Consider the following 27596-nt stretch of genomic DNA (forward strand, 5'->3'; position numbering starts at 1 on the left):
TGCTCAGCTTGCCTTTATTCTCCATTTCAAAATGAAGATAATGCTGTTCCTGTATCCCAGGACTCCTGTGTGCTTTCTAATGGGAGGCCCCTTGGTGAGAAAGAGGTCTTGTTACAGGACCTCACTTAGAAGTGTTCTAGGGAACAGTAAATGCAAAGCCCACCCTTGTTTAGTGACTTTATGCCAGTTCATTTCAGCTAAACTTATTTGTCTTCTCCACATAGAGGGAAACTACCACTCATGGGTGATTTTTATTTTCATGCCTCAGATTTTTTGAATTTCCATTAAGCTAACAGAACTCAATTATTTTTCTCTCTGCTCCTCTCTCCTAAGTAGAACTAATGGCCTTAATAGTTAAGGAAAACACCTTTCTGAACTTGATTTGGTTGCTCTGGGTAGTGATTTAGTGCTATCCCAAAGGTTTGATATGGCTCTTAAGCTCTTCACACAGTGCTTCAATTTCCTGGATGGGGGACAAGTGTTTGCTAATACAGACGCCCTCATACACCATCTCTGTGTATAAGTGTAGAGCACAAAGCCCAAGTCATCTGCTCAAGATAAGCTGTAGTTCAGAACAGCTGGAAATGCAGGAATACAGCCTGAGCACCTGGCTCCTTTTTTCTGTCCTTTGCCCAGAGGAGGAGTCCGTATCACTGGTCATTAGGGATATCAGTTGTATTCCTCAGGAAGAATTAGACAGCCTGGAGCTCAAGCCCTGCCTTAGCTCCGTGCTGCAGGGCTGTCCTAGTAACCAAGAGTAGCATTAAGGACTAGAATCTGGCTCAAGTGATTTGTCTTTGCTTGAATTGAGATTATTGCATTGGTGGCATCCTTGTGATGTGTCCTACTCTAAAGACAATTTCAAAGAAAGCTGCACCTCCTCTGAGTAAATGAAGAGAACATAGTTTTCCAGTAAGAGGAATTCAGCTGCCTGCTGCTGTAATTTGTATGAATGCCTGTACCTCCCATTAACCTCTTCACATTGTACTGGTGTCCCCAGAGAAATCAAGAACCTGACAGAGTGCTGCTCTATAATGGGTTGTGGATTAGAAGTAATGAATCACTTACAGGAAGTTGTCTTTGCTGGAATATAAGACAACATTTTGTCTCCAAAACAATTCTCAAAGTGCTTTAAGAAACAACAAAATCTTCTAATTTGTACTCTTAGCCTGTCCTTCAGCAGCCCCCTGATGCCAGCATGTGCAGCAGGGAAAACATTTTATAAACTTTCTGTCAGTGTTAAACTCTGAAGTTTTTTCCCTGCCTATAAACCAGTAAAACTCTCCTCGCTTGTCCATTATTTTAATGGTGTCATTGCTTAGAGTTTGCCTCACACCTTCCACCAACAAAGTGCTGGAGAGCAGCACAAAGCTCTCTCCATTTGTGCTGAGCTGTCCTCGGGTAGGAGCTCAGGGAAACAAGGCACTGAGAAATTTCTATCCTCTGGCACCAAGTCTGGAACAAAACAGATTCTTTCTCTGTCAGTGTTAATCAAACCATGAACTTGAAACTGCTCTATTTTTCCCACCCTCACCTTTGCTTCTGACTGTGGTTCACCAAGGAGTCTGGACTGTTCGACTTCCAGAGAGACATTGAAGTGTGGAAAAGCACTAAAGGTTGATCTTCAGTTATAATTCCATAAGGAAATGGTCTGCTCCATGAAATTTCCCAAGCCTGAAAATCTCCCTTGGTAAGCCTATTGCCCTTCAGTGCCTCTACAATAGGCTTTTAAAATACTTTGCAATGGGATTTTATTTTTAGGAGGAAATATTTTAACTAGGACAATAACAGGCCTTGGACTTTCTATCTTGTGTGAGAAGTGCTTTAGAGTGATTCCTGTGCTCCAACTCTGTTTGATAAATTGAAGGACCTTTCCATTTTCAGCAGCTTCTGGATACATAGCAGAGCAAACTTAGCTTTGAGGATGCCCTTGCTCTTTTAATCTCTTCTGTGATGCATTTAAAGTTAGTTCTGTAGGGTCACATAACAGTTCAGAAATAGCATTGGTAGCAAAATGAGGCAAGATGCTTTTGGGCAGGAGGTGAGGACTGCCTCGATACAGTAAACCATCCATCTTCCTTATTTATTTATTTTTTACAAACTCCTCAAAGCAACTGCAAGGGGCTGTGCTTCTGAAGTGAACTGCTTTGGTGCCAACTTTTCATCCCCCTGGACTTTGCCACTGTTTCCAGAAAAACACAGATGTGTTTTCGTGCTGCAACCAGACTCTGAAAACATTTTCAAGACCCTTATTAGAAACCCATATCAAGTTAATTATTTCACTTTTCTGATGATTCCTGCATTCACTCTTTGCCTTCCTGAGCAGCTACAAGCCCAGGATTTAACTCTGTGTGGACAAGCCTTGTGCCTTGAAGTGGATTGGGAACTGGCAGGGCCCTGCTTGCAAAGTCTCAATGTGTGCCAGAGCTAACCATACTATTAAGGCAATACCACTCTTTTACTGATATTTTACTGCTATTTTTCATTGCAGGTGTTTGCAGCTCTGTGTTAAGGAAGAATTGGAAGTGCACTGTGCCAGCAGCAGCCCTGGGAAGCAGTCTGCTACATCCTGGTATGATTTTACTACTGATTGAATATGCAAAGAGCAGGGAGGGGCTCGGAAGGTGAAAGGACTGCTATGACCTAATGTGGTTTCTTAACTTATGTGAAAATTTGTCTTCATTTTTTAAAAATGAGAAAAATAATGATAGTAAATCTAGAAGGCTTATTTGTGACTTGTGGGTGAGCACTAGTGACTGTTGGAAATATTGTCAGGTGAAATACCTGCCCATGGTGACCATGAAGGTCCTGCAGCTGGTGCTTGTGAGTCGCCATCTCCAAAACTCTTTTAGCCTAACTTGAATTGTGTCTGCTGAAGGCAATCAGTGCAAAATGCAGTTCCCTCCAGGCACATGTTCGTGTCTTCAGGTTCATCCTGGTTTTGCTCATAGAGCTATTCCTGAATTTTCCTTTTGTGTTCAAATCGATGCAAAGGCTGAAATTCTCTGATAATCAGATTTATTTTCTTTTAAAATATCTTCTCTTGCCAATGGCCTGGCGTGTCTTTCCCATGGTTTTACTCTAATATTTCTCCCTGCTCCCCCTGGCCTCTTTGCTTTCTGAAGTTATGTAAATATTCCCTTGCTTAAACACACATTGATAACATTTTAGATGGACTGAAGTGGGTTTTACTCCCAACGTCATCTGTTGGCAAGAAGATCCTTCTTGTTTCTGTTTAACCTTTTCCTACTGTTGCAATTCATCTTGGATCATGCATTTCAGACCCCTTCCAGAGCAGAAAATATTCTGTGTTTTCACTCCAAAGATGATTTTCCTTGTTCCTCACTGATTAGGAATCCAGAGGTAGCCTCCCTTTGAGTGAAAGTTTCCTCATGTTTGTTCACAAAGAATAGAATGATGAGCTGGTTGAAGGTAGAGGAGTGGAAAACCATTTAAAGTATTTTGATTTTGAATAAAAACACACTTTTGCCACTGGAAATGAGAAGCAAAGTGTACACAGAGACACTTATTGCAGAACAAATGGCATATGTTAATTTGATTCCAAATCCACAGCCCCCAACACAAAGGTTGAAGGGGGAAATGGAATTCAATAACTCTGTTGGATCATTTCCCTGAATCTGAGATTTGCTATAAAGTACCAAGGATACCAAATAAGGCATAGGAAACAAAAACCCTATAATCCAGAAAAATCAGTTCTCCCAAATTGGAAGGTAAAAAGTCAAGATATCCCCCCTTGCCTCTTAGTGTGCTATTATCCACATGACACACTTGGAACACATTCTTTAGCATTGCAGGAATTGTGTGTCTCTGTGCCTGTGCTAAGCTATACCCAGCATTTCTGGGAGCTGGGATGGGCTTGCTGCAGCAAGGAGAGGGAGGTAGAGCAGATGCATTCCAGGTGGTCCCATGCTAACTGCTAAATAATTGGTTGGAAAAACAGATACCTTTTTCCTAATTATGCAAGAGTTTGTTTTATTTGTGTAGTTTAATAGATATTTTTGTGTCAATAAAAGGAACTTACTGACCTTTGTGTGATATTTACTGTAGTAGAGATTCTATTATATTTCAAAGTGATGAGGATTACAGATTTATTAATTCCTAGTCTCATTAATTGTTCACATGATATTTATACAGCTTTTTTAAATTTTCCACACCACCCAATCATTTTTTGTGTTTTGCTTGTCACGCATCTGATTCATTAATGAGGTTTGACTTCCATGTGGCACTCGGAGTCTTTACTGCAGTGTTCATGTGCCTCATTCCAATTGACAGAGTTTTGGAGTGTTTTTAAAAAAGTGGATTTAGCTCCCACTGCATTTCCTTATGTCTGTGCTCTCTAGATGGTACAGCTTGAAACTGTTCTTTTTAAAAACTGTAATCTATAATGTTTTCTTTAATATTATGATTCTACGTCTAATTCATATGTGCCTTTCCACATGCATGCTATGAGCAGCTCTCTATTCCCTTCATGCATCTTTGGGCATGTGTGGGATGCAACTTGAATGGATTCGATTCAAATCAGAGTTTAATAAGTAAATCAGGACATTTTAGCAAACAGTTTGTTCTTTGGTCCTGCAGAGGAAGCCAGATGGGTGGATCCCATGTTTTTGCTGAACTGTATGTGCACTGCTGGGGCAATATATTTAAATTATTTAAAATATTTAAATTTACATCATGATCTATGTTTCTCTTGCTGTTTGTGAGGTAAATGCAACTTACTTTCAGACAGAAGTGACTGTTACATGTTAAAATGCTCACACAGCAGGATTATGTTCATGTTTTATTTTGGCAGAGACAGTGAATTCCATTTGCATTGCAGTCACTTTCCCCCCTTTCATCTGACTCAAGGCTGTGTGGCTGAGGGAGTGAGTCTGTCTGCAGCTTAGATGGAGCAGCTCCTTGAGCAGCCATGCAGGCTGCATCCTCCTTGCTCTCTCAGACTGGGTATATCTTCCCTATTCCTGGGGCAGGGAAATGGTCCTGCTGGAAGACATGAAATAAAAAGTGTCATCACCTGAAATGCTTGAAATTTCTGATCTTGTGATACCCTTTGTGTTGAGGTTTTTTGTGGTGTGCTTCTCTTTATATGTTACTGCCTGCTGTAAGGTGTGGTGATTGAGTAAAGGATAACTCCAGATTACGAAAGGATTTATATCACAAGCTATTTGTCTTTTTGACTGATGTGCTTTGGGTGCTGCTTGGTGGGGAGTTTACTATCCAAAGAAAAAAGGATCTATGGGGCTGTAGTGTTATTGTGTGTCTGCTTACTTAAAGTTGAGAACTACAGCCCTGCCATTCTGTTCAACACTGTGCTTGTTGTACTAACCTGGCTTACTTGGAAGCCAGCCTAGGTCAGCCAATGAAATGTCTGCTATTTACCGAATTCAGTTCAGACTCGCCCTGTAGTGCTGGGATAGGATCCCCTTCAGAGTCATGGGAACCGATTTTATTACAGACCTGTGCTATTGAGCACCCGCTGCAGGCTGTCTGTCGGCAAATATAATTTTTCTTCTAAAAGGTTCACGACCGCTAAGAAACAAAGCAGTAATGCCACCCTTCCAGAGCATCCCAGGGATGGAGGAGCAAGCCGGGAGCGGCCGGCGGTGCCCGGCCTGCAGGCGGCCCCGGGAGGCGGCCGAGGCTCGCTGCCCGCCCCGGGTGGGGCTGGCCCGGCCCCCGGGTGAGGCAAGAGCGGAGCGGGACCTCCTCCAGTGCGCTCCTGCCTCGCTCCTGCCTCACTCCGTGCTCCCGGTGGCTCTCGGTGGAGGTGAGGGGCGCGGGCAGCCGGGGCAGGCGCTGTCACTTTGTGTCCCTCGCTGTCGCTTACTGTCACATCTCTTTGCAGACTCGGACTCGGCCCCACCCGGAGAATCGCAGAGATGGCGAAGGTGAGGAAGGCGGCGGCTCCGGGAGGACACGGCCCGTGCCCGGCCGCTGCCGGGGACATCCTCGTATTATCCTTCTCCTTACTTTCACTCCTCGCCGATTTCTTTTTGGGCTCCCTTAAACCAGCGAACGCGGACGGGAGGGGGACGGGGATCATGTGAGGGACGCGTCAGGCACAACTTTTATTTTTTTATTTTTTTTTCCCCTCCAGTTTCCACTAATTTGGCCGAGTTTTCGGTACCCTGTGTTTATATTGCGCATGGGTGGAGGCTCCTTCCACTGAAAGGAAGGAGAAAAAAAAATTACGCCGTGGCAGTGCCTGGTGGGGGACTCGCTATTTCCATTCCCAGTTTTCTCATAGCTAATTTGAATTTTTCTGGAGCCTTGGAGCTACCGTGCATTTCTTCGTTTGGGAACTTTTTCTTTGCAGCCTTTCGGTTGCTGTGGATGAGCCTGGATGAAGGCGTGGAAAATGGGGCGGACTCCAGCATTTGTTTCTGTAGTTGCATCAAATGCCTACAGTCTGAAAAGTAAAATAGGAGTTTAATGGCTTATTTGTAGGGTTTGTAATGGCTTTATGGGGTTTGTACTGCTGTAGGAAGTGAAAGCAATCAAGGTCTATTAGGGCTTTCACAAAGGTCAGAGTAATTGCACTTAATGATTGGAGTGATTAGTAGTGTTTCAATACCCTTGTGAATATTTACTCATATTGTTTACTCTGGATTTCATTTTAAAAGAAGGAAAGGAAACTTCTTTTAAAGAGAAGGTTTTAATAGTATTTTTCTAAATTCTTGAAGTTGTGTTTTGTTTGGGGGTTTTCTTTTGAGTGACAAAGAAGGGATTTTTCTTTCTCTAAACATCAGGCCTGGATTGTAGGATGCATGTTAGGAGAATAGGAGCCCTTAGCCATGGCAGTGCAGGGCACCAGAGGGATATACTTGGACAATAAGGCTTTTATTTTAGTATATGTTGGTTTGTTTATAGGCTTAGGGTATCTTCCTTCTAGTAAAAGCATGGAAATTTACAATATTCTTGTCTGTTTCACAGAGACAAACTTTAATTCATCTTAGCAGGAGTATTTCATTCTTCACTAGTGCAAACCATTTATTCTTGGCTTCAAGTAGTAAATTTTCTACTGCCTGAGGTTACACTTGGGGATGGTTTTTGTCTGTGGTGGGTGGTGGTAGATGGAAGTCATTAGAACAATGAAGGGTTTTATTCGAGAAGCCTTGTTCTCCAATTTCTACATTCAGAGGGTTACTTTCCATGTAAGCAGTATTCTTTGCCTGGGCAGTTAGACAGCCACAAAACACTGGGAGTGTTAAAGTGTTGTAGCCCACAACTCATTTTATGAAAATTGAAAAAGCAGAGTTGAAGAAGAAACTCTTACTTCTCATGACAGCTGACTGTTCTATGTGTTGCATTATGAAATGAAGGTAAGAGTGAAAATCCCCATGAAATGTTGAGAGTCAATTGACAAACTCCTTGTGTACAACTAAAGCTTCAGTGTTCACAAAGGCTGCACAGCACAGTGTACTGGAGTCCAGTTTAGCCTAGGGACATCACTGAAGAATAAAACTTTTGAAGAAGGTAAGTTATATTTGGAATCTTGGTCACTGAAGTACCTGTCCTTGACCAGTTCTGGGAAGATTTTTTTTTCTTTGCCCAAAGGCATGAGCAATTTTGTGTGTTCACTGTCCAGAACACAAAGATTCATTCATTTTGTAGGAAAACTACAGCATGCTGTGATGTGCTGCACAGGCTGGTCTCTCCCTGCCTGTTGATCTGCTTTCTTTGAGGGAGCACTGCTGCCCTGGCAAGCTGCCCTAGCTCTCCCAGCTGTGTGTACAGTGGTCTTTGTTACTGCAGCGATGCACAGGGCACCAGCTCCTCCTGCTCACTGAACAGGCTGGGAACTGCTGCCCTGTGCTTGCTGGCTCAGAATCTGGGAAGAAAGAACAAGTGCTATGGACTGATCTGTTTTGGTCTGCTACTCCCAATTTTTTTCCTGAATAGAACTTCGGGAGTATGTGGTGAGTCCGTTTATAAACTGCCAGGAAAGGATCGCTTGCTGCTGGTGAAGGTGTGGCTGCTCTGCTATATCTGGAGTTCCTGTTCTGCCAATGTGCACCTGTGACTCGGAGCACAGGGACAGCATTGCCAGCTCCATAGTGCTCCTGAGGATTGTCTCACATTCCAAAGTACAAACACTTCTTCAGAGCTGGGCTCTGAGCAGCCCCCTCTGGCTCTGTTGAGGTTACTTGTGAGGATGGGTTTCTCAAATGTCTCTGCATTGGTTCCTATGTGGCTGCTGCTTGCTCTTCTCGTCTCCCATCCCCTCTTCCTTTTTTTTTTTCCCGTCCCTCGTCCCTATCTTTGATATCTCCATGGTGTAGTGACTCAGAGTTCACCACAGATATTGTGTAATTGTTTTTTCTCAAGAGTTTAAATTTAGTGGGGCAGATGTGAGATGGTCTGCTGACCTGCGCTCACTCCTGTTTAAGCAGACGATCTGAAGCCCTGTTCAACTTGGAGATGTGTTTTGCAGACATGTCTTTATAGTTCTGCATTTGCATCAGCTCTGTATCCATCCAGTTGCAGTGTCATTTGCACTGTACTGCCCTTGAAATGTCAGGAAGTAATTGCATATTTCTTGTGTCATGTTGCTTTTAGAGCACAGTGAATTGACATCTCTGTGTGGGCTTCAATGGCTGTGAAGTCTTTCAGGTCAGCAGTGAACACTGTGTTGTGTTTATCTGCAAGATGGTTCTTGTGTAAGACATCTTACAGCAGTCTGTCACTTATTCTAGCACATGACCTTCTGGGCTCTCCTCTGTCTGCTGGAAATCGCATACTTTTTCGCTTTGCTGGTAAATATTCTCTGTTTCCAGTTCCAGTCTTACCGCCTCACAGTTTTCTGTGCCATCTTGTAAACAAATGGCTGCTTTAAAAAAGACAAAAGAAGTCTCAGCACCTTCTCTGCACTAAATACTGGATTTTCCAGCAGCAAATTTTTGAGACACTGCTTCTGTTGCTGCAGAGAAAAGGGGTGGCTGTTCATCTATGGAGCTGTGACTGAGAAGAAGTTGCTGTACGTGGTACAGAGCCATGGTAGTGGGGAAGGAGCCTCAGTCAATTTGAGTATGGTCTGTTGTTTGCTGGTATCAATGCTCTGCATTTAACAGTGGCTAAACACAAGAGCTTGTGTGCAGGAAATATTTTGTGTCTTGGTGAGGAAAATGAAAAGGAACCTCGTTAAATGGCTATTGTTACTGTTGCCAGGATATGTGGCAGTATTAATTTGTGATGCTAAATTGTCTCTTGTGAGACATTCACTTTGAGGGGCTGATTAGAAACATTTCACCTGATGAGGTTTTATCTTCTCCTGGAAACCTTTGCTGGCATAAAATTGGACAACAGTACCAGAGAATGTGCATTTCCTCATTTGGAGAGGCATAAATTCCAAAGCAATATCTCTTGCTTTATCGTATTTTTTTTCATTTTCGTTTTTTCTCTGCCCTTTCATGCTATTTCTGTGTTTCTAGGAGCTTCATTGGTCTCCTTGGAAAGTGTCTGGAGAAAATGAAAGCCACTGTTTATTTGTAGTGTGTAATTACAAATTTTGCTTGCACTACATATGACTCCTTAACGACAATCACTATACTGGGGAATGTAGACAGAGAAGAATGTGTGTAGGTTTGGGGTGTTGTAATCTTGTGATACACTTTGTGGTGAGGACTTCTGTGTTGTGCTTCTCTTTATATTTGATTGCCTGGTATAAGGTGTGGTGATTGAAATAAATCCTTTTGTAATCTGGAGTTATCCTTTACTCAAAGACTATGTATTTTTCATTGATGTGCTTTAGGTGCTACTGGGTGGGGAATTTACTATCCAAAGAAAAAAGGACCTATGAGGCTGTAGTGTTACTGTGTACCTGCTTACTTAAACGGCAAGGAATGTTTCTAGTGATACTAAAGATAAGTTATCTTTTATAGAGGTAAATAAATAATGAAGCTTGTCAGGTTCATAGCTCCTGTTTCATATCTGCTGCGACAGGAAGTTTGGATCATGCTGTGATGGTGGCTCAGAAGAGGTGCTGCCCTCTCTTTATGTGGCCAAAATGTGCCATGTTTGAGAAGGAAACAGCTCTTCCCTCCATGGACTGAGTATCTCACTGCTGCAGAGCTTTCTGCCCTTGTCTGTGTATTTCAAGTGAGAAATCTGAACTGCAATAACTAAAAGGAAGGGCACTTGTGAATAGTGGAGTGTTTCAGATGGATTCGTGGTTGGTGAACACAGTGTGCCTGAGTATTCCTGCTGTACTGCAAATGTCAGGCCACGCTGCAGTGCCCTAAGAAGTGCCGGCTTGAGTAGGGCTCTGATGTGAAGTCAGGGATGGCTTCACCCTTTGCGAGTATTGGGCCAGCTATTGGGAGTGTCACATCTGCCCACATGTGGCTTCTAAAGGCAGGTGCAGCTCAGGTTCTGATGGAGGGTGGTTGTGGCAGGGGGAGAGCCGAAATCCACTGAGTGCTGGGTGCTCCTGGAGTGCAAACGGTGCTCAAACATCAAGACAAGTCTTTGAGGCTTCAGCTGCACCAGGAGACTTTCAGGAACTGTTCATCGAGCTCAGTGAATGTTCAGGCTTTCTATGCAGTGCTTTGGAATAGAGAGTTTGGAAGGAATCCTGTCAGTTAATAAAAATGAGAAGGGCAATACAGAGTGATTTCATCTGGCATTTAGTGTTCCCACATGCTTTGTCTATAACAGCCACATAGGAATGCTGGGCTCTTGTCACAAGACTTAGGAATTGTGAAGGGGAATTCTACTTGCTTAGAACAAGATAAGCAGAAGAAAGCGAAAGATCAATATCTGCTTCCTCTGAGATCTGTTGACTTTGGTCATTTGCAAAGGAAAAGGTACTTCTGTAATGTTAATTGTGTTGAGATGATATGGAACGAAAAGAAAATAACCCCACTCTGGGTGGAGTGGTAGTAAGGAAGGAGGAGGGAAAGGCTTTTCCATCTTTATCTGTTTTACCAAATGAAATTCAGTTTGTGAAAATGAGTCCCGAATCCTTGAGATGTTTTTCATGGTAGCCTTTGGAAATTAGCTAGGAAGATGACAATAAATATATTTGAAGTAATACCTAAAAAAATTGCTTATAGTGGGACAAGCAGAGTGTTCCAGTGGGATTGTCACACCTCTAAATTATTCTGGCTTTGGAAGCCAAAAAGACATTTGTTGTTGCCATTAAACCCTGTGATGCTTTTGTTCTGATCTGTCGGCATTTGTGAGAAATGAACCTGATTCCTGGCTGGTGTGGGAGCCGTGGGGAGTCTCTGCTGGCAGGAGCACACGGCAGCCCTGGGGCAGTCTCTGGTTACTGCTCCTTTCTCCCTGCCCTTCTGGCTGACCTGTCTGATGAGTGCATTGACTGCAGACCAAAGCTCGGAGTGGCTGAAATTCCTAACTCCAGGGAAGGCCAGATGGCTGTGCTGCCTCTGGAGTCATCTGGTGCCAGTCTCAGGAGGTGTCTTGGCACTTGCTGTCGTGCTCTTTCTTGAGAGTGGAAAAATGCCGTGCCTGTTCTGATTGTTATGTTTTTACGGCAGTACTTACAGGAAATTTCCCCTCTTCAGCTGTTGGAAACATCTTCCTGTTCCCCAAATCCAGCTGTTTCCCCTTTTGGCCACTTCCATAGTTAATAAATTAACTACTGTGCTAAACACATATAGGTTCTTGAACTATCCTGTTTAAATAAAGGCAAAACTTTTCCACAAGGATGATTAATGTCCTTTTGTGTTTAATCCAAAGAGAAATTCCCTCAAGAGCCACGTTCCATGGAAACCTAGTGGTATTATTTTTTTGTTTGGACAAGCTGATCTCTTATCCTTATGTTTGAACTGGGGTTTTTTTTTGTTTTTTTTTTATTTTTTTTTTTTAGCTGCAAACTAGTGTAGCTGAATCACTTTTTAAGAAGTTGCTCATACCAAAAGCACTATGACAAAAATTGAGAAGTTCAGTGGGTCTCATTTGCAGGGTGGTGGAAAAAATTGGTATGATACTGCTTGAGAGTTCCAGTAGGATTTTCTTGATGAGAAGTTCTTATTTCCATGTGTCTTTGTGCCATTTGCCTAGCATACACGATTTGTGCAATTAATTTTTCAAGTTACTTTAGCAAATGAGAAATTCTTAGTCATTTCTCTGCATTCAGGTTCCTGTGTTGGAGATGACAGTAGTTTGCAGAATTAGTAAATATACCTAAATTTAGGTGGTGCACTGCTAAGGAAAACCATGGTAGTGCCTCTGGAGTGAGCTGTGTTTCAACACCCACAGACTGCTCTTTAGCCAGCCAACTGCAAGAAAAATATAGTCAGCTTTTGGATTGTGAATTCAAATGTAGCCTGAGCTTGTGTATGAACTGAAAGATGCAAAATTGTATTTGATGGCTTTTTCCCTCTCCCCCTTTCCCCCCAGTACACGAGAGGCACCGTGACAGCCTTCGCTCCTTTTGATGCCAGAGCTGATGCAGAAGCCCTTCGGAAGGCCATGAAGGGAATAGGTAAGGATAATTTCTATTTTAAAAGAAAGAAAAGGCTCTTCCTCCTTTGCAAACATCCTTTCTGATCTGTTTTTTTGTCTCAGTAGATGAGAGTAGGGCGTGTGTCTACAGGCCGTGGAATGACAGCCCCGGGACCGCGCTGGTCTGGGCGTGTCCTGGTTGTGACTGTGCAGCTCTCAAGGATTTTTATTTTTGGATTGGCATGAGGGAAAAAAGAAGGGGTTTATACATTCCCTGTTAAGAAATGGATGCTCCACACACTCTTCCGGGCATACAAAATTTTGCAGTGCAGTAGTTCTGGATTTATAGGACAGCTGTGGAGAATTACAGCAGCATGGTAGCAACTCCACATGGAAAATCTGCAGCAGCCTCCTGGGCCTGGAAGTGTGTGAGCACAGTGCAGTTACTGGGACAAGGGACCTGAGCACACAGTGTGAATGCAGACTAAGAAGTGCTCTGGAAACCCACACTGTAGCTTTCTGCCCCAAAACTTCCATGGCAGAACAAATCCCAGTTTGCTGCTTTCTCTGAAGCCTTTCTCTGTGGAAGGAAGGAAGGAGAAGGAAGGGAAGGAGTGATGTGTGATAAACCTCAGCCTACAGGCAAACTCAGTAGGGCTGGGAGGATGCTGTGCTGGGAGGTCCTACCTTGCAGGCTTTGCCTATTAAATGGATAATGGCTCCATGCTGCTGCCCTCTGGGATTGTTGGACTGAGTTTTGCTGGGAGTTGGCAGTTTGTTGGTGAGCCCAAAGGTGAGGCCTTTCTATGGAATACAGACTGACTAAATGTTGTAGCTGATGCTTGGAGCAGAGTCTGGATCACTGGAGCACTGATGGAGAACAAACAACATGTTAAATCCTCCAGTCATGTTTTTGCACCAAACTTGGTAGCTCAGCTTGGGGTTTGGTGACATTTGTTATTTTAAATGCTTCTGCTGTTTGCCAGTAGGCTGTTGTTGTCAAAGCCTCTTTCACTGCCTTTTGAGTTTGTGCCACTGCAGTTTGTTTTTCAGAGCGGGTTTGTAACTTGTTGTTCTTTCTAACTTCAGGGACTGATGAAGAAACCGTGCTGACTATCCTTGCCACCAGAAACAATGCTCAGCGTCAAGAAATAGCTTCTGCCTTTAAAACTTTATTTGGCAGGGTAAGAAGAAGAAAAAACACCTCTGGAAATGAGCTGATTCTGGCTTACAATGATTACTTTAAAATATGAGGCACATTCACTATACTCCCTGTAAAACATTCCATGCAAGAAAATCTACCTTTGCTTTTGTCTTCCCCTCTCCTCCACCCTGCCTTACCCTAAAAAAAACCACAGCGTGTTTCAGGTTTTCCAAACCCCTGTTTATCCTTTTCTCCTGCCTTATTTGTTTCAGTTGAGGACCAATTAAAACAGAGAGGTGTCCTTTGTAGCTTTTGCTGTGTCTCCAGAGTCTTTCAGCTTGCAGACTCGTATGTTTCCTTTTTAAATGCTTAGTCCTTGTTCATTACAGCACTGTTTGTTCTGCACTAGGATCTCGTGGATGACCTGAAATCAGAACTTACTGGCAAGTTTGAAACCTTGATGGTGTCTCTGATGAGACCAGCATATATTTTTGATGCTCATGCACTGAAGCATGCCATCAAGGTAGGAGCAATTAATGTGTTATGTGAAATGATTGGTGCTTGTGGTTGGCTAAAAAAAAAAAAATTGCTAAGTTGTGCTAACACCTGCCAATGTCAGAGTTTTGCCTTTTTTTATCGTAATAATTCAGAGGCAGTTTAGAAATCTACACAGCATAAGAATTGTTCCTTCTGGTTTAAATACAATGAGTAAATGTGCAGTGGCTTTCACATTCTTTTTGCTGTTCAAGTGCAGTGCTGAAGTCCAGAAGTCTCTGGATTTTTCTGCTGTGAGCAGCCAAAGTTTTACAGCTGTACGAAAATTAGTTCAGAGTATTTAATGGAAGTGTGGTGCTCTTTGTTTCTTCTTGACTATTATTTAAGCTACAGAGTGTGTTACCCCTGATGGATTACAGTGCAAGTCCAAAATTGATGAGCTTGTGTCAACTGGTGTCCGCCCAAATTATGAGTAGGTACTGTCTGTAGTATTCAATGTGCTCTAAGAACTGCCTTCAGTAACACAGAGGGAATCATTGATGACCCTGTCAGTGTTACCCTTCTGTATTTTCTCTTTAGTGGGTGCATTTAATGCCTTTCTGGGCAGGCCAGGTAAACAAACAATTTACAACGCAGATGTGTAGAAATTTCAGTGTCTCTTCCATATGCTCTTCTTTCCCACCTCTGTCACACCTTTGGAATTTCAGGAGTTCAATGTCCCTGGACTATTTACAGTATTGATCAAAATAGAGGACATTGAACTTGACTCTAGTGTGAGGTAGTGCTTTGTGGAATGACACTTCCATGTAAACTGCCAAGATCCTGGATGAGCAGCTGGTTAATATGTAGACTGTAGCCAACTGTGCAAGCAAGTGCTCATGCACTTGTGCCCCAACAAATAGTCCTTCAGACAGAAAGTTCATTCCTGGAGGTTTTCTGGAATGCCTTTATGTACAATGGGGGAAGGGGAGATGGTACCTGACAAAGAAACTGATAAAGGCCTTGTTGATTAATAAAAAAAATTGCATTTCCAAACTCGTTTTATTGATTTGGGAGTCAAAGACTGACAGGGAAATGGCAGAACAGATGAGTGTAGGAGGGAAAGTAGAGATAGTGAAACAAGAGTGCTTTTGTTCTTGTCACTTAGGAAAAAAGGTATTAAACCCAAGAGCCTAGAATTTGAGAGAATGTCTGCACAGGAAAGGCTGTCAGTACTGGCTGCAGTTCAGCCAGGGGGGTAACAGTAAAGGCAGGGATTTGAGTGCAAGATAAGTCAGCTAAGAGCACAACTCTGGGCTGAAGGCTGTCCCATCCATTTCACTGCTGCTGCCTGGATTAGAGCAAGTGTAACTCTGCCTGCTTCCCTTGTTGAGTGGGCATGTTCATGAAACAATCTGCATTTTGGAAATGATTGCCTGTAACCTGGCAGATTTGTATTCTGGATACTTTTGTGTGCAGTTGCATATCTTTGTGAGTGTTTAGTATTCAGTGTTTTCCTTACAGGAAAGGTTATAAATAACCTGCTGAAGCAAAAAATGCTCAGTATTGCATTTCAGTGTTGCTCTTGTGAAATTACTCCTTTGTATGTGTAAAGAGCAGTGGATTATTCTTGCAAACAAAGTAGGCTTAGACTTGTGGAAACAAGATATTGGCCTGGTTTTTGTAAGTGTTATCCTTGTAGAAGTGGAAGAGTGGCTGTTGTTTCTGCTGTCACTAATAACTGCAGAATTGCTGGAACTGTCTGGGTTAACAATTCTGCTGTCCAGTGTGTTTGCAGTGGAAGAAGGAGTTTAACAGCACAGCTGACAGCAGGGTGCAGATCTGTGCTGGGTGGCTCTGTGCTTGTCTGTGTCCTGGCTGGTGACAGACATTGTATGAATTAGAGCTAAGATGCAAACTCACTCCATTCATTGCTCTTGATATCCTAGATTGTAATAGCAAAGAACTGAGGCACACCTGGCTGTGCTTGGGTATGGGAGGGCCCATCTGAATCCTGCAGCACTGGGCTTTTATAAATTGTTGGGCTGGTTTTGAAAACAATCAAGACAGAACTGGAAGAAATTCTCTGCAAAACCCTTTGAATATGCCAGAAAGAAGAATTTTTTTTTTTTATTTGATCCAAATATATAAGTTTATGCTTGCTTTGGATTGTCAAAGGGAATTCTTGTTTTATTTTTGTTATTCTATCAACTGATTCATACTTGCACCCCTGCAGGGAGCAGGAACCAATGAGAAAGTGTTGACTGAAATTCTTGCTTCCAGAACACCTGCAGAAGTGCAGAATATTAAACAAGTCTATCAGCAAGGTAATTTTCTATATAAAATAAGGGTCTCTGTTCAGTTCCCTTAATATGATTTTAACTCATCTTTCAGATAAGGCCTACCTCTGAACTGATGAATGTGTCCAATAAGAGGGAGTTCTTTCTGCTGTGTTGGAAAACTTCCTATTGAAAGGAACAAGAATTTGAATTGTAAATTGAAATAGTTTTTAATTCAGTGTTGTGACTGCAGGTTGTAGTTCTTTGTGCCTGATAGTTAGAATTCTTTCAAAAGCTTTTCTTTCCTCCACCCATTATTTTCATCCCTTTGACTGAAAGGCAATTTTCAGTAATTGGAAACAAGAAAACTGATAGCACATAAAAATACTGATGTGATTTTTCCCCCTGCCTTTTGTTCTATGTTATATTCAAATGCACTTGTGCTAAAGCAGGTGCAGCTTTTGGCTGTCCATAGGAGTAGATTTCTTTTAGCTCTATGCAGATTCCTGCCACACAAGAGATTCTCACATTTTAACAAATTTTGAGCCCAAACACTGGGTCTCCAGGGGCAAACTTTATTAGTAGCAGACTTTTCTGGCCTCGTGGTTTTTGTACAGTGAGACTGCCATATTTTAGCATTACTCCATGTCTGTATCCCCTTTAATTCCTTAAGGAGCTGAATCCAGGCATGTCACCTTGTAATTCAAAATATTGTGAGTAATCTGTTCCTGACATGAGATGTGAGGTGCTGCATTTTCCTCTTTTAGAGTAGTGTTATGTTGTAAGTGAAAGCAGAATATATCCTGAGTGTTAAAGATGTTTCTGATAGATGATTCTACAAATTGTGAGTCAAGGGAACTTTTTGCCTTTCTTTGCCTTGCCCTCAGAGTAGCGAGGGAAGCCTGTAAGGTGGTGAGTGGATGTTGCTCTTTTGCAGAGTATGAAGCCAACCTGGAGGATAAGATCACAGGAGAAACATCAGGCCATTTCCAGAGGCTGCTGGTGGTGCTGCTGCAGGTCAGTGTCCTGTTGTGTGATGACTTTGACTTCTAAGTGCACTCACCACTTTCTCCTTGCTAAGCTGGGTTCTGGATGGGCCCAGTGCTAGGCAGGATTGGCTCTGGACTGAGTCACTTCCTCTGACAGGCAGGGTCAGCCTTGGGCTCCCTTCTGAGTCATTTCCATATCACTGAAGCAAAAAACTTCTGTGATCCCCATGAGTGTAGCAGATGCTGCTGTGTGGGGCTTTGAGGGCAAAATGGGGAGGGGACACTTATTTCATACAAGTACATACAAGAAAAAAGGAAAAGCAAAGTGGTTTTAGAGAAGATGCATTAGGGGTGACTTCTCACAGTAACTTACAGGCTCAATACAACAAATAAATGTTTTTTGACTTGTAATTCTTCAGTTTAACAACTTCTAAATTCCTGTTTAGGCGAACAGAGATCCTGATGTTGGAGTTGATGAGGCTCTTGTTGAGCAGGATGCTCAGGTGGGTGACTGACTTAGGGTTTGGGGTATTGCTACAAGTTACCTCACTAAGATGGTGTACAGCTAGAACTCAAATGTGAGAGTGATAATTCAGCTTCTCTGTGTTTTTTAATGTTTTGATGTACTTTTGTATGTTCTGGACAAGAGAAGTGTCAAAACCTGAAATAATGGGATCAAAATTTTTGGCACTTTGACATTTCAGTTTTGCTTATTACTTAACGTGGGGCCTCAATGAAACATCATTAGAAGAGAGGCTGAGGCTTGGTGGTTCTGACGGACTCACTGCTGGCAAACTCAGATGTTAACAGTTCATTCCTTAATACCTGCCTTGGACTTCTCTCTGAATTTAATCCCTTGTCCATGACTGCTCCCTAACCCTGTGCTCTGGGTGGAAAGGAGTGGCAGCAGTTAATTGGTGGCCTTGCCAGCCTCTTGCTGGTTGCCATTTGCTTTGTTGGAGCGATGGTCAATATTTGAGCAATTTGATTACAACTCATTTAGCACATGTTTCTTCTCAGTTATTTCAGACAACTCTGCATGAGACGTTTTCCTCCTATAAATTGTCTGTTGAGATGAAAGAAGTGACACATAGTAATCACAATGTTAGATCAATAAAACATTCTCCTGACAGCAGGATGGAGAGACAGACTGGCAAAACATATTTTGCTGCACAGGCCTATCCTTTGTCACTTAAATTCAGTTGTTCTGCTGTTAATTTCCTGTGGAAATTACAGCTGGAAAATTAGAGGGGCAAGTTTTTGAATTGTGAACTAGATTGTTCCATGAAATTTTCAATCTTGCTTTTAGCTGGACCTATGTAATTGAGGAAACACATGAAGCAGTGGCCCTGGTAGGTAGATAGATTCCTTTTGGCCCCTTTAATTGGGTTTAAATGAGCAGCTAAATTTAGGAGGCACCAAACCCAGCTGTTGAAGTCCTGGTTTCCCAAAGAATCTCTGTGGTTTGCTGCATACATTTAGCTTGAGCTGGGACCTTGAGTCAATGGACTTTCCATTCACCACCCAACACAGCTGGAACAGATTCAGTCATTTTCTAATTGCTATTGCCAGGTACAGATGGTCAGACCTGTGCTACATGACTGTGCAGATGTTGGGAGTATTTTTGGCTTCCCAGTGTTTTTCTCAACTCATATATTCTGGAAGGACTTGATACATTAGAAAGCAAACTTTTTGCTCCGTGGTGATTTTAAATTTTTTTTGGTGTCTATTATTACTAAATATTAATTCCAAGCAGTTGTGACACTTTTATGAGAATGCCTGAAAGGGAAAGTCTGACTTTCTGGAAAAGATTTTGTGAATATCACTTCTTTAAAGTTACACAGTTGAGTGTGTTGTGTATTGCCCAGTGGCAAGGCAGGTAAAAACTTAAAGCTGATACAAAGTGCTGCTTACAACTTCTACTATCTCTAAATCTTTTGCTGGTGTTTCTAAATGCTGTACTGGGACTTGTCATTTGCTACTGGATGGAGAGTGCTGGTATTCATTTGGAGGGCTTAGCATATGTTATTTGTAATAAATATCCTTGCAGTGAGTGCCTTGAGAGCTTTTTCCTCTCCACCTTTTTTTATTCTGTACCATTAATATTAAAAAGAGCATATATATAACCGTTCTCCTTACAGAGTGTGTAGCACACAATTTGGAAAAAGGCCAAGTTTTCCAACTGTCACGAAAAAGAAATTGTTTCATTTTCCAAATTTCTTTTTCTTTCTCATTTTCTCCCAGCTCTTGCTCATCCCAACTTTAAGTGCTTTACTTTTCTGGTGCTGAAAATGCACCCAGGTCTTTGCATCAAACCCAAACTTGCCTGAAAAGCCACAAATGTGCTAAGACCATGATGAAAATCAGATTTCAAACAACAAGGAATTTATCAGTCCACAAATCCTTTCTGAGAGCTTTGGGATCCATCTTCCCCTCCTTGGAAAACTTCCTCCTGGGCCAAGTTGGCGTGGTTCTGTTGTTGAAGAGCCATAATGTAACAAATTTTTGCTACTCTGAAAAATAGAAGGGAAAAAAGGGCAGAAAAGGCAGTACTGTGAATAGGTTTTATTTGCTATATTATCAGAATTTTAGGCAACTTCAGGCTTATGAAGAGGACTATGCACTGTCAGTTCCAGGGCCTGAAGCTGCATTATTCAAGGAAATTTCTTCACAGTCAATTTCAGATTTTAAATTTATTTCTAAGATGAGTTCAGTGCTTGGCAATTTTATTTCATTGTTTTCCCTCCAGCTAGTTTATTAGTAAATTTAATGCTCCTTAGAGTGAGACAAATAAAGCTTTTCAACAGGATCCATGGACACAAAACAAATGCTGATATTTGGATCTGGAATTTGTAACAGGTTTTGTTCAGAGCTGGGGAGCTGAAATGGGGAACAGATGAAGAGAAGTTCATCACTATCTTGGGAACCCGCAGCGTTTCCCACTTGAGGAGGGGTAAGTGGTGTGGTTAATGTGGGCCTAAAAACTTCTGCCTGAAATCCAGCCTGGAAAAGCTCAGCCCATACAAGGTGCCCACTTTAATGAGCTGCTAAAAGAGGGACAGCACCTTTTCCTCTGCTCCTTGTCCATCCATAAGTCCCTTTTACCAGTCTGTTGAGGCCACTGAGATAATGCACTGGGCTCTCCCTTCCAGGTGCAGGGAGGGTTTATACTGGGGGCCTCTGATGGGAAATTGGTGCTCAGAGCAGCACAGTGAGTGGCCAGTAGCACCTGAACTGTGGGTAATGACACAAAGGTGGCATTGTCCTGAACTGAGGGGCACTGGCAGCAGTGTTGGCTGTTCCCTGATGAAGCACACTTTGTTTTGCAGTGTTTGACAAGTACATGACCATTTCTGGCTTCCAGATTGAAGAGACCATTGACCGGGAGACCTCTGGTGATTTGGAGAAGCTGCTTCTGGCAGTGGGTAATGGAGTCCTAACATGTCTGGCACTAGGCTGCCTTTGCTTACTCCCAGGCCTCCTTAAATTGCTACAAGTTGGCATAGAGACTGGGTTCCTTTAGGAAGGTAATCAATCACCTGGGACCTACTTTTACATCTAGAGACGAGCTGATGAGCTGTATTGTTTGGTCATGTACACCTCTGCCAGAGCTGAGACCCAACTGTACCTTCACTTTATTCCTGACAGCTTATCTAGGGACAGTGTTGTTGAGTTGAACTAGTAAAGTCTCTCTGGTATCAGAAATAAATGTTTGTTCTAAATCTCAGAACCCAGAGAGTTGAAACAGAGGAACAGACCAGGTGTCCTCACTGGAGAGAATAACCCAGAGACACAAGCCTTGTCTTGGCAATCAAGGATTGCCCTGTATTTAATGCAGTCAATAATTCAGTCATTTGCCTTTCTGCAGTGAAATGCATCCGAAGCGTGCCTGCCTATTTTGCTGAGACTCTGTATTATTCCATGAAGGTATGTAAATGTTTTCCCTATGTTACTTTCCATCTCCTCCAGCTACAATTCCTGTCCCTTTAGCTTGTTCTTAATTTCTTCTACCACTGTAAATGCTGACAGGGTACTGTATCACTTAAGTATCTGCAAAAAGTTCAGGGAGTGCTGGGAGAGGATGCAAACAATTTGGAGAGGTTCCTTGGAGTTACTCGTAGAAGCAAGAGCTTTTACAGTCATCGACTGTTTTGTGACTTGGTGTCATTACACTGGAAAATGTCTGGCAAGATCCTCGGGGTGCTTGCAACTGATGAAACTGCAGTGTCTTTAGCTGGTGGATGTACTGAGAAAGGAAAGAATTGTAAATTGTGCCAATTGGAGTGCTGTTTGATTTGGAGGTGAGCTTTTAGACCAAAGGCATTAGGTAGCTTTGAAACACATTTTGGTTACTATCCATCCTGTTTTGAGAAGCACAAGAAACTCAGCAGAGAAAAGGAAAGGCTTTAACAGCTGCAAAAGACTACACCCAGAAATTGCATTAGCAGTGCATCCGTGTTTCTGTTGGCTTCACCTTCTCTTGGAAGGGAAGAGATGAGCAGGGAAAGCTGCAATTTTTAATTCCCAGTGGGTAATATCAATTAAAGCAGAGGCAGGTAGTCTGTTATTTTTCAGGCAAGTTATCAGCTTCCTTGAGGAATTCCTCCCTTCTCCTTGCTGGAGAGCCCTGAAGTATGTTTGTCAGAAGATGAGGTGACAGCTTGAGAGTTAGTAATGAGACACAAAATGATAGCTTAATTTTTAAAAGTCCTTTGCTGCTCTTACAGATACCAATGTAGAATAAGGTTCAGGTGAAAATACAAAGTATTGTACCAGTCAGCTGAGCTATCTGAGGAGGATTACTTTTTTCTTAATTATTAATTTTTATTTTTTAAAGAATGCAATTTTCCTGTCGGCTTTAGGCTCTTATACACTTCTGAGATTCCCCACATTTTTTTTTTAATGTAAATAAAAATCGTTTGAAACTTCAGATAAGAAATCTTTTTGTCAATTATTACTTTAACAGAGGAGTTTGTGCTTCTAATTTGTCAGTTTGGCATGACGAGGTTCTACATTGAGCAGAATTTACTTTCATGATGAGGTGGGGCAGAGCTTGGCTTTTATTCCTCAGAAACCACCGGACTCATGGCACAACTTTTGAGCAGCTTGAGGGCATTTTTAGGTGTAATCCAAGAATATTGCACCCAGAAGGAGTGAGTGGCCCTGGACATTAGGCTGAAGATGACCGTGGGGGCTCTGCCAAGTCCTTCCCTGAGGTGCATCCGCAGGTCAGCACGTGCAAGTTTGTATGGCTTCAGCTTGTGTGGAGTCTGCCTTGTCTGAGCACAGGGGGCAGGGCCTGGTCTGCACAGGAACGTGAAATGCTTCAAGCACTGAAGATGATGAACAGAGTGGGGTGTGTTTGTGTGGTTGGAAAAGGTTTGTGAAGTTTGCCCCCAAAAGAAACAGCTGGAGAGTTCATGGGATGAGTTGCTCTGTGTCCTGCTGTGTGATGTTCCTTTGTACGGGTCACCTCTGGGATTGAGGTAGCCAGGTCCAGAGCTGACTGCAGGGTGCACTGCAGGAGGACTTCCACGTGATTCTGATTGTGGTGAGCAGCTGTGCTACTGGCTAAGCTTGGAACTGGGGTCTTGGAAATCGATGTGGGCATTCACAATTGAAGCCTGAGATGAAACATGAAATAAGGGGCCTGAGCATCTGGCACTTGATAGAGGTCCAGAGATTAGAGGACCCTGCATGGTGAGCCCTCTGTTCTCCACATATCAGTGTGAATGTCTCGTGATACTGTCCCAAATATTCTGGTTTGGAGCTGAACTGTAATGCAGGAGTGGTTTGAGATGCCACTTGTTGCTTTCATGTTGTACCATAGTTGTTTGTATTTTATGTTTTGTTGTGGCATGTGTCCAGAACGAGCTCCTATTTGCAAGTTGTTTGGTCTTTTCTCTTTAGGGGGCTGGCACTGATGATGACACCCTGATCAGAGTCATGGTTTCAAGAAGTGAAGTTGATCTGCTGGATATTAGACGAGAATTCAGAAAGAATTTTGCTAAATCATTGTATCAAATGATTCAGGTAAAATTACTGTTCTGTTCTCAGGGAATGCAGGGGTGATTGAGATTGCACTGCTTTCATTGTTGTTTTTCCTGGCAGAGGGAGGGTGTGGGTAGAGCTGCGTGAGCTGGGCTCTGAGACTGCTGAGTTCCTCTGCAGTTTTGACATGGCATTGTTTAAGTGGGGGACACTTGCTATGGAAAAGTGTTTCCTTCCAGTGTTCACTAGGTTTTCTGAAGTTACAATTACTCATACACCATTTTTAGCTACTGCATCATTTCCTTGTTCTTGTCTGGGTTCCTTATTGTGCAGCTCTTCAGAGAGGGTGCTGGCTCCAGAGAAATAACATGGATGGGGAGCCTGAATTATAATGAGGCTGAAGTTTAGGTCTTAGGTTGTGGTGTGGAACCCTTTGCAACATTTCCAAGTGGAAAGGATTTCACTGTGGAACCACTCTGAGTCATAATTTCCTTTGAGTGGATGGGAAGGAGCAGGAAGGGAAGGAGCCAGCAAGAAATCTGGACCCGGCTGTTGCTGCAAAGCTAAACCAAAAGGCTTTTTTTTTGGCATTGTTTTTCAGGCCCATATGGATTTTGTATCAGCGCTCCCATTGATTACAGGGGGCAGAGCTGGTGCCTTTCTAGGCAGTGGCAGGTGCACTTTGCCCATGTGTTGCTTTTGGTGCTGCTCTGGGCTTCTCCTTTGAACTTTCCCCTGCAGACAAATGCATCAAGTGTGCAATGGGCAGCTCTGTTTTCTAGTAAAGCTTTTGGAGGATTTTTGTCTCTGGCAGTCCGTCTGTGTAAATACAGCTCTCATGTAAGAGGCAGAGAATTTCCTTGTGTCATTCCTGAGCGGAGAGTCATCCTGTGGATTTCCTGTGGGTGGGATCAATGTGTAACCGTGCTGGGGCCCTCCTGGCAGCTGCCCTGGTGACTCACGCTGCTGCTGTGCTGCATTGACAGAAAGACACGTCCGGGGACTACAGGAAAGCGCTGCTGCTCCTCTGCGGCGGAGACGACGACTGAGGACACGCAGCACTCGTGGTACTCCAGCTTTCGCAGCCCTTCATTAGCATGTCTGCCTGAGGTTTTGTATCTTAATGCTTCGTGGCTGCTTCAATTTATACTAGGATTGCACTTAGTAAAAAGGAGCACATTGTTATCCCTCCTCTTCCCCACATCCCAACTTCCAGGAATTTCAAGTGCCTTCTGTGATCTGCGAGAGTCACCTTTGTGGAAGGTGGGTGCTGAGCACAGAACCCAGTTCTTTACAGGTGTTTAGCTGAAATAGGAAAACATCATCATGTATTTCACAATAAATTCAACATAAATTTTTTTTTTGCTTTTATTCCTTATATTTCCACTGAGTGTTAAGCTAGTTCTAACATGGCAAACAAGGTAATCCTTTGTACGTAATATTGGAATGAATTTGCTGAGCATATTACAAGCAATCATTGGAAATCTAAAAGACCAATAAATTTTGTCCCTTCTCATCACAGTTGTATGTGGTTTTTAATCCAATTTAATGCTTTTGATTTTTTTCCCTTTTGTAGGATTTTATTGTCTCAGGCTGTTGGTATATATTTCCTCCCATTATTGATGTTTTGAAGTATCTGGTATTTTGCAGCTCTCCATCTCCATGTCTAGCCTAGGATATGGGTGATGCTGTGGTGATGCTGCTCTTCAGTATGGTTGGAAAACCGAAGTGTTGGTGCTTGCTGGGCATTGCATCCTCATTTTGTGCTCCTTTGTGTTTTTCTTCTCCTCTAAAGCTGGGGCAGGGAAGGAAGGAGAGTTGCTGTGCAGGGCCAAAGTAGAGCAGATGTCCTGCACTCTAGGACCAGTCAAGGATGTCTGGGATGGAAGCAAGTCAAGAAGAGATGGGATCTGTTCTTCAGGGATCCTGGAAGAAAAGAGAATGTTTGCAGCATCCCTCCCCTCAGGTTAGCAGGGAGCAGAGCACAGGGTGAGAGAAGGACCAGCCTGTTTTGTGGGCTGCCATGAATTCTCTGCTTTGGTTCAGCATTTATGACTGGATCTGAAAATCAAATGGATGTGTGTGAAGGAGAATAAAGAGGCTTCTCTATCATGCCTTGGTAAGATCTGAACACCATGGCTCTAAACTCAGCTTATCAGTCAGTCACATACATCAGCTGCAGAAACTGCACATTTTAATAATCCTCCTGAAACTGATTCTTCACAGGTTATTAAGAGCTTTAAAACTTTCAAGTTGAATAAATGTCAAGTTTTAATTTTTTACATTGCAATTCTGAATTAATACTGTCATGATCTCTTGCTGCTAAGTACTTTGTTTTCAGTGTAAGGTATGCAGAAGAAAAAAATTCTATTGTGATTGTTTTCTTGCCTTTCGTGAAATGAATTGTCAGTGTTTGTCAGTTTTGCTTTTTTATTTACAAATGTGTTAGCAAGGAGTGTTAAATTACAGCTACTCATCCTGGAATTACGTGGCCAGCTGCACACACTGCAAGCTTGGCATGACCACTGGCCTGGAAATATCTTGGGGTAACAGGAGGTTTGGGGTTTTATGGTGGTTTTGGTTTTATTTTTTTTTTTTTTTTTTTATGATTTAATATTTACCAAGGCAAAATCACACACAAAAATCTCTAAGGCACTGGTTTCTACTGCTTTGGAGATTAGACACTGTATTTAATTTTTCAACTGCATTCACTTTCTTTAGGATTTTTAAGAAATTGCTATCTCCTCTTCATTATTTGTTTTCAGTTCTTTGGTAGATTTTTGGTTTACATGTGATGCTATTCCACCAGAGTCTGACCCTTGTAAAAAACCTGCTGCTTATGATTTAAATTGAATGATCTAAATTACTTGCAGAATTTGTAAGTAGTGACTCCGACTGGGAGTTGGTAGGGATCAGTCATCTGTAAAAAGTTTTAAGATGCAAATGGGCAAAAGCATTTGAATTTCCCTTTTGAAGTCATTGAACAGAGAAAACAAAGTCTGAGAACCTTTCTTACTCAAAGAAGTCTAATTAACATGTAAAGAAGTTAATTGCAATATTTGTAGCATTTACTGTGTAACATCCCTTTAGGAATACAAGGTTGGGCATCTCCAGTACAGTGCATTCCTAAGAGGACTCTAAATTACAGTTGCCAATGAATTAATTACTTCCTCTATGGCAATAGTTAATCATTGGTGTGTTTGGTTTCTCTCCATCTTCTGATTCTGAGTCATGAAAATGGGTGTTAAATTCATTTTATCAGTAGAAGTGTTGCGAAATCCTATCAATCTCTTTGCAAAGTCAATTTGCAAGGGTTTGAGCAGGAGCACTAAAATCAGCCCTCTTTACCTATGAAGCATTTGTTTGAAAGCAAACTTCATTAAGTACAATATTGTTGGCTTTCCCTGAAGAGCTACTGTCCCTTCCTGCTTGGTTTCTTTTCCCCCCACAAGAAAGTGTTTGGGGGCTCCTATATATATATATATATATATATATATATATATATATATATATATATATGTATATTACTGCTAGAAGTATGATATTCTTTATTTGGTTTCATAACAGTGGGTTTATCTTTGCAGTATTGAACACAGTGTATGGGGGGAAAAAATTATTAGTTTCCTTACTTGATTTCCCTCAATTTTGTGATTGATGCATATCAAGTTATTAATTTGCTTGGTTTGGATTCCTAAGTGCTATTCATATTGTTTCTTTATCCCACTTCAGCTCCCTGACAGCTGGAATTGCTGTGGGCATCCAGTTACTCGAATATGTGCTGAAAGCAGTAATTTATGAGCAAGGCAATGTTATGGATGAAAAGCCTAAGCAATAACTCTGGTTTAGTGTAGGATAAATCTAGAAGTCAGAGACCTGCTGAGTCATTATGGTGAGTCACAGCTTTTTGGTGTGTGGGTATTTCTGGTGTCCTCTGGAAATGCCATTTGATAGCTTACCTGGAATAAGTACATGGAGTGTGACTAAACAGCACTTTGTAGGTAACTCACCTTCCCAGTGTCTGCAGTTCATCCTGACATTGCATTTCTGACTTGAAAATGGAAAGGCTTCACCTCTTTGTCTCAGTCAAGCTTTTAGCATGTGGTCATTTTGTCCCTGTCCCAGCAAAGCATCTGCAGAAACACTGAAACCTCAACGAGTGGCTGCACATAAACCATACAAGGCTTTTTCTTGCTGTGCCTTGAAGAAGTGTTGCTACAATCAGCTAAGTGGAAAGCCTTGATTCATCTTTGAGTGCCTGCAGTTACAGCTCCAGTTCCTCTGGGTGTC

At 42.3% G+C, this 27596-nt stretch overlaps 1 protein-coding gene across 4 annotated transcripts in view; it reads left to right on the forward strand.

The window, feature by feature from the left end:
• Positions 1-24825, forward strand: part of ANXA5 (annexin A5) — a 41768-nt gene extending 16943 nt beyond the window's left edge. For 2 of the 4 annotated variants that reach the window (XM_088164205.1, XM_088164206.1), the window contains exons 2-14: positions 2492-2572; positions 5867-5909; positions 12388-12472; positions 13522-13616; positions 13986-14099; positions 16287-16377; positions 17267-17346; positions 17765-17821; positions 20178-20271; positions 20648-20743; positions 21187-21245; positions 23229-23351; positions 24296-24825. In XM_088164205.1, the coding sequence (XP_088020331.1) occupies positions 5901-5909; positions 12388-12472; positions 13522-13616; positions 13986-14099; positions 16287-16377; positions 17267-17346; positions 17765-17821; positions 20178-20271; positions 20648-20743; positions 21187-21245; positions 23229-23351; positions 24296-24358 (966 nt within the window). In that variant the 5' untranslated portion in view covers positions 2492-2572; positions 5867-5900 and the 3' untranslated portion in view covers positions 24359-24825. Of the gene's footprint in view, positions 1-2491; positions 2573-5709; positions 5789-5866; positions 5910-12387; positions 12473-13521; positions 13617-13985; positions 14100-16286; positions 16378-17266; positions 17347-17764; positions 17822-20177; positions 20272-20647; positions 20744-21186; positions 21246-23228; positions 23352-24295 lie in introns of those variants that run through there. The other 2 variants (XM_014886627.2, XM_088164207.1) reach the window with 2 other exon arrangements.
• The last annotated feature ends 2771 nt before the right edge of the window (positions 24826-27596 follow it).

This window comes from Sturnus vulgaris, chromosome 4 (assembly GCF_052056855.1).
Source record: "Sturnus vulgaris isolate bStuVul1 chromosome 4, bStuVul1.hap1, whole genome shotgun sequence".
Taxonomy (NCBI): domain Eukaryota; kingdom Metazoa; phylum Chordata; class Aves; order Passeriformes; family Sturnidae; genus Sturnus; species Sturnus vulgaris.